The sequence below is a fragment of the Oryzias melastigma genome, linkage group LG20, assembly GCF_002922805.2.
Source record: "Oryzias melastigma strain HK-1 linkage group LG20, ASM292280v2, whole genome shotgun sequence".
NCBI classification, from domain to species: Eukaryota; Metazoa; Chordata; class Actinopteri; order Beloniformes; family Adrianichthyidae; genus Oryzias; species Oryzias melastigma.
Genome location: NC_050531.1, coordinates 23773281 through 23786429, shown reverse-complemented (window position 1 = coordinate 23786429; position 13149 = coordinate 23773281). Strand labels below are relative to the sequence as shown.

The 13149-nt window shown below is 39.4% G+C and overlaps 1 protein-coding gene across 1 annotated transcript in view; it reads right to left on the bottom strand.

The window, feature by feature from the left end:
• The window catches only part of LOC112139027 (receptor-type tyrosine-protein phosphatase mu), a gene marked incomplete at its 3' end in the record, with an annotated part of 50021 nt that extends 37110 nt beyond the window's left edge, over positions 1-12911 (bottom strand). The window contains 3 exon segments of the mRNA XM_036217534.1: positions 2931-3063; positions 9420-9494; positions 12866-12911. Coding sequence (XP_036073427.1) covers positions 2931-3063; positions 9420-9494; positions 12866-12911 — 254 coding nt within the window.
• Positions 12912-13149: the final 238 nt, after the last annotated feature.

Genomic DNA, 13149 nt, shown 5'->3' with positions numbered 1-13149 from the left:
GTCAATATTCTCATTAACACTATCAGGTATTTGCCAGACACCTATAATGCTAATAAATATTTTACTAGCATTTAACACATTATTAATGTTTGCTAATCTGTTAACAAAGTTTATTAAGGATTCTTAAGCTTATTAACACTAACATTTGTTCCACGTATACGATGGTAATAAATGTAACAATAAGCATCATATTAACACATGAATAATGCTTTTAAATGTGTTAACTTGGGAATTTCATAAGCCTTATTAGGCTTATTACACCAATAAATGTCTTACTAACACCTTATAAGAACATTAATAATGCTTATTAATGTGTTAAGAAAGCTTGTTAAGGAATCTTATTTTAAAGTGTTACCAATTATTCTAACTGAAAAGACAACAGAATTTATGGTTTTTATTACAGAAAAAATAAAGGACAATATAAAATTACATTTTGATGGAATAGAAATTGAGGTGAAGTTTAGTTCCTTGGAGTCATAAATGACCCAAACCTTACATTGTCATGTTATCCCTGTCATGACAAAGGTGGGCAGGATTTTATGTTATTACCACAGACATAAGTGAAGATAAAAAACTATAGAAAAAAAAAAGTTCAGCGCGCTGTCTCATGGGGTCCAGATGACCCCACTTTTAATAAAAACATGCACAAGGGTTACACATGATCACACATAACCACGTTCTTCACAATTTTCATCACAAGCGCATAATCTTACTCACACTCGCACAATACACAAACAAAACACACAAACAAACATGATCACCCACAATCCCTCTTACATATACAGACACATGTGACAACATGTACAAACACTCATGATTTCACAAACACACTTTCTTTTTACAAGTATGTGTGTGTTTGCTGGAAGCCATTCAGCTCGAGGTAACTAAAAAAAAAGACTTTTAAGAAAACATTGGAACACTAAAAACAAATGATTTATAAAATATTAGTTATTTTGGTAGACTCTTTTCATATCCGCAAGTAAAATGCCTCAATCTCTGAGGCTCCGCCAGCAGACGTGGCATATTGGCATATGTGACCATTGTCTTTTTTAATTGTTGAATTGGACCCATGTATTTGTAGTTGACATTTTGCCGCAGCACATGGTGTGCTGACAAATAAAAAAAAGATTCAAGATGCATTCTTTCTAAAGTTATTCTTTAGGTTACTGACCTCGGGCCAGTCTAGAAGAAATGAAGCACATTGGCAGCTACATCGATGGTTAGGAATCTGACGTTGAGCCCTCACACTTTTCTGAAGTTTATGAGGATAAAAAATTACAAAACAGAAAGTGGAATGTGGTGCTCTGTAGGCCTGCACAATATATCACATATTTATGGCCATCAGCCTGTGCAATACGTGTATCACAAAAGGTGGCATACACTACAATAAATTGTTAACCTGTGTTACATAATGTTTACACAGATGCTTAAACAATCTCATTGCAGCTTGAAGTTCTTATCAAGTCAAATGGAGCCACGATCAGGATGATGATTGGCTGTCAGGACTCACTCAGCCATGTCCTCCTCCGACCACCAGAGGGACCCCTTTCCTGAGAATTAACCAGCTTCAGCACCTTTCTCACTCCAACTCCCATCAGCCACCACTCTAGGCCTCTCCATGCACAGCTGTTCATCATCGTCAGACTGCACCAGCCTTCTTCAATGAGAAGTCTTGATTGTGTTTATCTGTCAGTCTCAGCAGTTTTCTCTAGTTTGATTCTGTGTTTTTGACCCACACCTGTTTACTCGTTCCCCTGCCTCGCCTCTGTGTTTTTGACAATTTCCTGCTTTTTGACGCTGTCTATGCCTTGCCCTTTCTCTGTTCCATTAAGCTGTTTGCAAATGGATCCTAACACCTCTTCGTCACACTGACAATTTTTAAACATAAACTTTTTTGTTCATTTATATTTGATGGCTCCCGATCCACTCAAAACTTCCTTTATGATCGACACCCAGGATCTAGTGTCTGACTGAAGACCTGCAGAATTGTGAATGACGTTTTTTCATTAAACCTGTTTGTTTGTTGACAATTGCTTCTATATTGGCTGACAGTATTATGAAGTGTGATAAGACTTAGAGATAGGGTTTCCTCTCTCTCTCTTATGGTGCATCCTGTAATTGGATATTAATTAGTGACAGTAAGAGTGAAGAACACCGCTATTTCCTCATTTTATAAAAACGGGATTAGGTGCAGAGCAGACAATGTGGTTGCCTGTTAGTGTCACATGCTTCTTTTCAGTGCTGTTTCCAGACATTAAAAATCATGCCAAACAAAATAAATGGACAAACACACCTATTGGTATTAGCCTCCAAGTGAGGTCATGGAGCAGCTTTTCATTCCAGTTTGTGCGTTTTAGTTTGACAGCTAAACAAAAGTGTAACCTTAGACTGCTCAGCTACTCTGGTGTGATCCCTGATTCTGCTGAAATGGGATTCTGTATAGATTCTTTTGATTGATCAATGAGCTGCTTTAACCTTATATTCTCCTGGTAGTCATGATGATGCTATGTAGACGTGAGTGTGTCTGTGCATGTGCTGCTTAGTCACACTTTGCACTTTCATATATTTATTCTTAATGTTTGAAATCTTGTTTTTCCATTCAGGTGCATGCAGCACGTTTTTTTTTAAACTAAATATTGTTTAATTGGAAAAATACAATGTCTACAGTAAACAATAATGATGATAAAATATGTTTATGTTTTGGTAGAGCGAGCTAGAAACTGCCATAAGAAAATTAACTAAATGCCTGTAAAATCCTCATAACCCAGTTCTGAAGTGCCTGGGGTGCATCGATGCTCATAGTTCAAGTCCAAAGATGTGTGTTTTTTTTTTCAAAGGCTTAATAAAAAAAAATAATAATAATAAAATGAGAGTTTCCTTGTGCTTAGAAGAATAAGGTCCAATTTCAGCTGACTCAAACCTGTTCTTACCGTTTCTTCATCAGAAGGATGACTCCAAGGAAGATGATGACAAAGAGCAGGAGCCCGGCGATGGAGCCAGCAATTTTCACAGTGTGGTCTGACTGCTTTTCCTGTTCTGGTTCTGGTTTTCTGGTTGCAGCTCCTGAAGGCATAAATGACATTCAGTGAACAACTGCTTACCAGAAACTGATGCATGGTGAGGTTGCCTGCATCAGAAAGAAGCCCATGATGATATTGTGGTAGCTCTATCCCATTCATGCTGCCATTTTTTTTCTAATGGTACATTGTGAATTAGCGACATATGGTGAACTCCCTACTGGCAGCAGTACTCATGCAGCCCCAGACCATGACTCTACAAACACCATGCTTGACTGTAGTCATGACACCATTGTGTTTGAACTCCTGACCTGGTTGATGCCACACACGCTTGACACCATTTTAGCCAAATAGGATAATCTTGGTCTCATCAGACCACAGGACATGGTTCCAGTAATCCATGTTCTTAGTCTGCTCGTCTTCATCAAACTGTTTCTGGGATTTCTTGTGTGTTATCTTCAGAAAAGGCTTTCTTCTGAGATGACAGTATGGAGACCAGTTTGATGCACTGTGCAGCGTTTGGTCTGAGCACTGACACATTCACCCCGATCTCTTCAACCTCTGCAGCAAAGCTCAAGGCACTCATACATCTGTGTTTCAATGACCACCTTCAAAAGTGACACCGAGAACAAGCACTCAGCTTCTTTGGCTGACCATGGGGAGGTTTGTTCTGAGTCAGAGCTGTCTTTCTAAACATCTGACCACTGTGCTGCAACACAATTTCAGGGTGTTGGCAATCGTCTACAGTATATCCTAGACCCTCTTTATGGCAAGCAACCGTTTTACAGACTTCTGAGAGTTGTTTGCCATGAGGTGTTATGTTGAACTTCCAGTGACCAGGTTGAGAGAGTGTCAGAGCTTCAATAACAAATTGAACACACCTATTATCTATTGACACCTGAGACATTGTAACTAAAAAGTCACATAATCCTGGAGAAGAAAAATGACTCATTGTGCTCATCCATTTAGAGGTGTACTCACTTTTATTTCCAGGGTTTAGCTGTTAATGTTTGTCTAAGGTGTAAGAATAAATGACACTGCTATGCAAGATGGACAATGACTACCTTTTGTTGTGTCAAAAATTCATTTCAGCAGTGTTGTACCATGAAAAGAAATGTAAGAGGTGAAATCAGTTTGTGAGATACTGCAGTTAGCAGAAAAGGAACACTGCAGCAGTGAGCAAGTTAGCTTCAACTTACAGTCATAAACCAGTGAAAACAAACTCCTCAAACCTAAGGTTGAGCTAAAGAGATGAGATGAAGCTGACAGTAAAAAAAGAGAAGAACAAAGTAAAGAAACTGGTCAGTAGTTCAGACTGCAAAGTGTTAAATCTGCTGAGAGCAGTTTTACCGTTTTTTCCTAAGTTCCTGATGGATCAAGCAGAGAAAATGTAGCCTTTAGATCAGGGGTCTCAAACTTTCAGCCAAGGGGCCATCTGCAGCCCCCGGGACAATAATTTGGAACCAATTTTGAAATTTTTAAACCCCCGTCTTCATATGAAAGATTAATGTTACTGCGGTCCCCAAGATTGAAATGAATGACACTTGTTGTGTACAGAGCTGAACGAACCAATCACGGTGAGGTATATAACTCTGGAGGGCGGGACATCGTCCGGGCTGCCCAGTACCTCCTCACTCATTCATTCATTCATTCCTCCAGTCAGCTGGGAGGAGGAAAAGCCATGAAGCACCGAACACGATTGGAGTGAAAAATTTGCTACGCGTATTTGAATAGAACCCCCATGGAGAGCAGCCCCGCCCCAAATGCGCGCTGATGCAGCCCCGCGCGAGCACCCCACACCTCCAATGAATGGAAGACATACAGATCAGATTTATTTACTGTGAGGAGTTCTGCAAAAATCTACAAAAAATGAAATCCTTGAAAGATTTTCTCGTTACCGGGGCTTCTATCTCACTCTGGAGGAGGAGCTGTTAATACAGACATTTGAAACTGAATACAAATAATGAGTTTTCTCTAGTCAGTCAGTCAATATGTGGTTTCTTCAGTCGTCTGTATCTGCTGTATGCTCATTATTATTATTTTATGTATTTATTAATGATTGATTGCTTTTTAAATTTAGTTTTTAATGTATTAATTTATTTTATACCTTATTTTGTGTTAAAAATAAAGATATTTGAGAACACTGGAGTGTTTTATCAGAGCTTTTCTTGTGGAAATCCTGATGCGGCCCAGCCTCACCCAGACTCTGCCTCCAGCGGCCCCCGGGTACATTGACTTTGAGACCCCTGATTTAGATGGTTCCAATTGTGAAGGAACTTGTCATAACAAAATGGAAAATTAGGGAATAAAAAACTGTAACCTTTTCCCAGATTAAGAGTTGGGATTGTAGCCTGTGACATAAGCTTGTGATTCCACCAGTAGAGACACAGATGAGATAAAGCAAAGAGCGTCTGCTCCCACTGTATAATGTGATAGGATGTCAGGCCCCAAATCCAATTACCCCACTGTGAGTGTGGTCCAGGTCTAACATCCTTCCAGGTGACTCGACAGATGAGAAGCATTCAGAATGTGCCATCACTGTTGAGCGCTTTAATGTGTCATTTTGGACTTGCAGCTTTTTTTCATTTAGAAATTGACAGCAGTCATCAGTCACACTGTGTGCGTCTACCTGAACTTGTGGGGACGTGTCACTAATTCATTCTTGCGAGGACATTTTCCCATCCTGATGATTCAGGCTGCTCAGAACAAAAGTACCATTGTGTGCTATAAGGAAAGAAGAGCTCAGTCCAGACTTTTGTGTGACACAGAACCTGTAGAGAATGGTGTCAAAGCAGGAGTGGAACCATTCAAGAGACCTGTTTGTTCTTAAACTGCTCTGGTTTATGTCTTCCCCATATCAAATCCAGCTGAGGGAGAATCACTGACAGTCTGCTCTAAAACAAAAGCAGGTCCCGATGGAAGAAAACCCGATACCAGCAAACCCTCTGGACCGAAGATGCTCTCAGACACAAGGAATGTCCTGTTTGTGAGTTTCATTTAGTCTCATCAAGGTCAGAAGAGATGGAGTAAAAACCTCTGTTCTATCAGTGTCTCCTCTCAGACTCACACAGCTGCATACAGACACACAATCTCCCCCACCCCAACATACACACACAGGTAAACAAACATATTCAGCCCAACACACACATCCTCCCACCCACACACAGTCAAACACACCCCTGCATACATTCTGACACACACACTCCCAAACACACGCAGTCACACAAACCCACACAACTTACATGCACATTCACTACACTGCCCAAACACACACACATCCAACCATGCACATCTACACAACATCACCCCTCAGAGGAACACATTTGCAATTTTCAGTTTAAAGACCACCAAAACACTTTGAAGACTCTGATTGTTGGTGTGTGAGGTGTCCTTCACTTTGTGTATGTCTTTGTGTGTCACTGAAGGCCAAACTGAAGCTGTTTTTGTGCTTCAGGCTGCAAGTCTGTCAAGCTGAGTGGGAGGTGGATTTGCGAGTGTGTGCATTAACGTAAGGATGGGTGTTATTGTGTACTGCAAGAGCTCCTGCTAATGTGGAAACAGTCTGTGAGAAGATTACAGCTAGAAACTGGTAAATATTTAAATGTAATTCCTGCAAACTGTGACATTGTGTGTGTGTCAGAGTGTGTCTGTGTGAGTCCACCTGTTCATCTGCAGTCTGATCACACAGACAGACAAACAGGCGAGAAGCGTGGAGCTTGTGCTGGAAGGCCGAGGCTGCTGCCTCTCTGGATGGAGGACGGTTGTTTGCTCTCCTCTTCACAGCGCTCAGACTGCTGCACATCAGCAAATATCATTGTTAGACTGCAGGTCACTCTAAGCTTGTGTCACACTAAGGTTCCATGCAGTTTTTAATGTTTCCATCTATATGGCAGAGCATATTTTAATGAATGTCTGTAAAACTCTTCAAACAAGCAAAATGAATAAACTGTTCCTAACATTTATTATTAAAGCAATTGTCCAATTAAATTCTCTCTATATTCAGTACTCCTCAGTCATCACTGCTTTAAGTGCAGAATCTATAATAATCTATTTATTAAAAAATGTAATTATTGCATTTATTTGATTTGATTAATTTATTTTTATTTCAGCTAATTAAATCATTTTAAATGACATAAATTTAGACTAATTTTTTGCATAAAAACAGTTTAACTCTACATATTTTTGTTTTGTATCTTTTTACATTTTAGTTGAAAAACAAGTTCAAAATGACCAAAGGTGTATAACAGTGTAATGCTTTTCTACCACCAAAGTGCTTTACAGTCACAGTCCCATTCTCCCAGTCAACTCATGGCACCTCTGCTGTGGGCAAGGCAGGAACTGAACCTGCAACCCTCCAGAGGCTGGCAGCTCCACCTCTGCCCCCCCCTTCAGATTCAACACACGGTTATTCACTAAACTGCTGTTCACCCGTCACGCTCCCACTGGTTTGCAATTTTTTCATGTGCAATTGAGTTTGTTTTTTTTCTTTGTCATTGCATACTGCACTGGCTAAAAGACCATTGTAAATCACTCTTTTTGAGCTGTGGGTCCAGAACTCTTCATCTTGACAAATAAACCTTAAACCTGGCAGGTCTTTGTTTTCAGCTGAAACTGGACATATTTTTCTTTATTGAACTTTAACAGTTTAAATAAGAGTGAAAAGTGTGAAAAGGATCACAAAGTGTGTAGTGAGAGGTTTTGAACAGTCTATGACTATTGTACAAAAAAATCCACTCAAGTGATCAATTTAATCCAAATTAGTTTTATTTCTACTTTTAACCAATATTAATCAAATAAATTCATGTCTGAAGTTTTTATTCAAAAAACGTTACATTCTTTTTATTCTATTAGTTTTAAACCTTTCCATTTCTTATCATTTTAGTTCAAAGAAGTTGTTTGAGTTTTAAAAACTAATTTAAGCACCAATTCAAAGTCAAAGCACAACAAATTGAGTTTTTTTAGTAGTTCATTTCTACATGGACACATGATAATATAGATGGTTGAACTAGAGGATAAATGATGGCTTTAGACTTCATTTTATAGAATCCTTGTTCATAAAAACATGCTAAATTGATGGAGCGAGAAAAATTTAATTTGATTTACCCGTCCAAATATGTCTGTTTTTGGGCATTATAGCACAAAGAAGGTCACATATTGTTCACAAACTGGATAGCACAACATAGATGACCAAAACAGTCCTCTGAATGCCTTTTGCACATGTACAAAAACCTGGGTGGGGTGAATACAGGGTGAACAAGTCAGCACTGGCAACATCATTTACTAAACAATGCAATAGCTGTTTCACATCTACTGCATATTTTGCATATCTAAAAGGCAAGTGCAAACTGGTAGCCATCAATATTTCAAGGTGAAGACATCATCAGAGGAGGCAAAGAGAGAACATTTTTTTGCTCATGTAAATACTTTGAAATGATGGATAAAAAGGCTATCAGGTAAGACAGGCTACCACATAACCCGTTTCAATCTTGGAGCTATCGGATGAGTTAACGGTGGAAATGGAACGCGTCATTAAGTAGCATTAACAATGCCTCTCAGTTTCCCTCTTCTTTTTCAATGCCTCATTTTGACTTTGGACGTTTCCTTTGTGCATCGTTCACTCCTCCCCTTCTTCTGTCCTGGCCCAGGGCACTGCATTCTGGGGCAGCTCCAGTTCCCACCCCTCCTGTACCCCCTATGTTGTTCCTCATCAGCATAGACACAGACTGACTGATGGCTGAGTGTGATGTGTTAGTCTGATTGGACCACATTAAAGCTCATGGCACAGAAAACCTCTTGCACCCCATGTGGAATAGATGTCAGGCCATCTTGAATGCTGGAGACTGTTTCATTTGCTCCAGCTCCAGGTTGTTGTTCTCTTTTTCCTCTTTCTCTCGCATTGATTTATTGTGAACAACTTATAGTTAAATCCTTGTTTAAATACTTGAAATTTGTTCCTTTTGTCTGTTGATAATCAGTCTTGGTGAACCCTTAATAAATAACAATTGCAATGTATTTTTTTTGCTCACACAGACTTTATTTGGGATCTGAGTAGATTAGTTTCCTTTAGTTTTTGAAGCCTGAGCTTCCACCGTCAAGAAAACATTGAATGTGTACAGATTTCTCATAGACGGACATAGGCAGGCTGTGTTTGTTTCAGAAAACAGCTTTGACAGGACTTCTCTGAGCAGCTTCTCATGCTGGCATGGAAGCCGTCTCTTAGATTTCTGAAAAGCTCTGCAAGTATTTTGTTTTCATTTCTCTGCAGAGCAAAAGACATTTTGAAGTCTTGAGTGACCTTTATTCTGGTGAGACCCCAGTGATAAGGACATCTCTGACTGTCCACAGAGCCTGACTCCACTCCATGTTTTCAGCATGAGTGTGTGCTTGTGTGCTTCCTCTGACCTGTCAGCTGCTTGTCGCCGGCTGCCGGGGCCAGGCCAACGTACGGCGTGGTGAGCTGGGTGATGATGATGGCGGCTGCTCATCCAAGAAGGCATGCAGAGAGACAGAGAAGCAGAGAGAGAGGCAGAAGGCCATAGCAGAGTAATTAGTGTGGAGCAGCCTGTCCTCCTGCTGCAGCTCGGAGCTCATCACCAAACAGGAGGGGGTTAAGTAACTAAGATCTGATACAGAACGTTTAGTAGGACCTGAGAAGTGAAAAATGCTGGTTCAGCAGCTAAATAGAGACCATCATTGTTTAGAGAACTAGAGTTCTCGTTTGGACCCATCCAAAATTCAGGTGAGCTTTCATGAGGACCTCGAAAGGAATCATTACTGGATCAGAACAGGACCAAATGTGCCAGAGTTAAGGCTCAGAGCAAACTGTTGCCTATTTTGTTGTAGTCAGATTGATATGGTTTTCTCTTCCTTCCAAATGTGCTCTTTGTTGTTCTTGCCATATGTTTTATTCTAATGCTAACCAGACCCTCTTTAAGCTGTTGATGTTTAGTTGTCAATGACTCCACTTTTAAAATTGAAGTCTTTACATTTAAATCAGAACAGAAAGCAAACAGAAATCCAAAATTTTTATGCTTATTATACATACATATATGAATAATTTTGTCTTTTGCTTTAAACAAAAGGCAGTCATGAGTTCTTAATAATAAGACAATCTGTCATTCAGGATAATCTGCTGAAGCAAATGTATTCAAAGGAGAAACTGAGATTCAAAGAAATGTCATTTCTTCTGCTTATACACGAGTCCTTCTTTGGTGAGTCCTAAATATTTTTTTTAACAATAAACAGATCTTAAAGAACATCCATCTTTTTATCAATATTTTCCTCTGGATGATTTATAGATCACACAGTTTTGTTTTGTTTAGTGTAATGTCAGCAGATCTTTGGAGATCCTCAGCCATAGATTTACAAATCTGACAAAAGAAAATTAAAAAATGCCCAAATAAACTATGATTTTTTTTTTTAATGAATAAAAAGTATGTTTTCTTCAGCCATAGAGACAAAATTGAGGGTAAAAGAGCCAGTTCAGACTCTGATCCTTGGCAGTGACACCGTGTTAGATAAATATGGTGATTTGATTGGATAGAATCTAGACCAATCAGCATGAACCTCTTGTCTGTGATTGGTTGTTTGGTGGCACAAATGTCAGACTAAAGTGAAAAACCATGAGCGCAAAATGAAAGATATGGAGAAATGGAGACTAGAGACGTGTCTGAAAACTTTTGGAACACAGACGCAAACATGTTTTTTGAAACCAAAGAAAAATATTTTGAAAGAAAATATTTGATATTTTTATTTGCAAACTTGAAAATGTGGATTTTAAAAAATAACATTTTGCTTACAATTTAGGAATTTTTGATCTCAAAAGTGACTTTTTTGTCAGTATGGTGGGACAAATATCCCTTCATAGTTTTCTGATTCAGTCAATGGTCTCAATATAAAAGCACTGAAGTGAAGGCATTTTTTTTAGATCTTGAGTAAATGTTTCAACATCTGAAAAGATCAATTAGCATTGATGTTTTTCCTATTTAGATGTTTTGTGGAAACAAAGTATGCTCAATATTCTCAAATTCATGACTGTTTACTTTTTGCTTGTTTGTCTCAAATGTAGCTGAAGCCAGAAGCAGAAGGGAATTGGAGTGCCGCTTAATTTAACAGAAAGAGTTTAGTTTGGAAGACAAGAGAACAAAAATGTTAATCAGCAAGTCAGTGTTCAGATGTTAGTAACCAAAGACGAAATGTGGAGACTTCAACGCCAACTCCCTAACCAAGGTCAAGCAACAAGACTATGGCAGCTGATGAATATGGTGATCATAGATCTTTCTCATCAGTTGATGTGGATTCAGCAGATTCAAAAGACTGACAGTGTGAACACATCCAGCAGAGTGAAGTTCAACAAGCATCAGCTTGAGGTACTGAATTCACACAGTAAAAACACTCTTCCTGTCAGGACACTACCAGAGCTCCATTTTAGTCAAGGAGCCATTTGAACCTTACCAACCCATTGCTTTGACATGGAGACATTGCAAACAAAAGAGAGGGAAAAAAGGTAGGAATCAAGATGTTTGTGGACTTTAGTTCCTCTTTCAAAACATTAATTCAACTCAGACTTACCCAGAACTTCAAAAATTTCAGCTTGGGCAGCTCAATAATTTATTAGAATATGAGGATGAGCTGTATTTCCCAGTTTGGTCTCATCTAAACACTGGCACCCCACTGGGCTGTGTCCTGAGCCCCCTGCTCTGCTTCCTATTTAAACATGACAACACTAGAGATCAACAGATTATCAGTCAGAGACGATGTGCTTCTACGTTTCAATGATTGTCAAGATTAATCTGAATGGCTATCCAAACCACTCATTCAGTCTTCTGCAGGTCAGGCTATGGGCGACTGGGGCTGTTGCTGTCATCCGCATAAACACAAATGTCGTTTAACACTAATACAATACTCTAATACAAACCAGGGCAAAAAGATTAAAAGACAGTTTTTACCCACTTACCAACAAACAGGCTACACCACTATGATCCTGTTATTCAAACTGCTTTCCCTTTGAAACACTTTATACCATCTGTGTAGGAATACTGCTTTTTATATCTGCTTTCGTCTCATTTCTCTTTTTTTTATGTAATTATATTACTTTAATAATAATATAAGCTTTAGATTCTTCTTCAGCTGTCAAAGATCTTCCTCAGCAGCAGGAAATCCTCTTTCAAGAGCAGTGGATCCTCCTTCAGCACTAACAGATCCACCAACAGCAGATGTGGATCCTCCAACTGCCTTAGATTCTCCTCACTAGCACAGCTTCTATTCCTGCTCTTGCAGTAGTCAGACACAATTTTATCCTCCTGGGAGGAAAAGAGATAGACAAAATATTATATATATATATATATACAGCATATATTGTAACCACCTCAAAACAGGAGGGGGCAGTGATTGAGGAAAGCAATGTGTATTGGGAATGAAACCTGATCCAACCTGACCAAAACCCTTCACAGCTGGTAGAAGTTTGTCCAGGACTTTTGGGAAATTTGGAGCCTTAATCAAACACTATGTCTCTAGGTAATCCACGTGGATGGAAAATATGGCAGAGGACAACTTCTGCTGTGTCCTTGGTGGTGGGGAGTTTAGGACGGGGAATGAAATTAGTTATCTTGGATATTTGATCAACCACTGCAAGCACGATGGAATGGAAGTGGGAGGTCCTGTGGTAAAATCCATCGACATGTAAGACCAGAGGTGCTTGGAAACCACAGAGGATGAAATAGCTTGTCTGGCACAATAAGGTGGCCTTTTGGATCAATCCTTCCATTTTGACTAGCGCTTCAGCTGAGTTAGCTGATTTAGATTATACTAATTCAGGTTCATGTTCAAGAGGCTACATAGACATTCACTGAGCACGCCGTCAGTTGGGGCCTTGAGCTTGACATTTTCATGCATCTTGGATGTTTCATCCTGGATTAGTGACTTCCACGCTTACTAGTCCTCGGCCTCCTTCCTTGCGGCTAGCATACAGTCTCAGGGTGCTGGATTTGGGATGGAACTAGGGATGTCCCGATCCGATCAGGCCCGATCACGTGATTGATGACTTCATCAAAATCGGACCTTCCATTTATTCTTATTATAATCAGCACTTAATATTTTAATCTTATTATTCCGGATAAATACTCCACTAGAA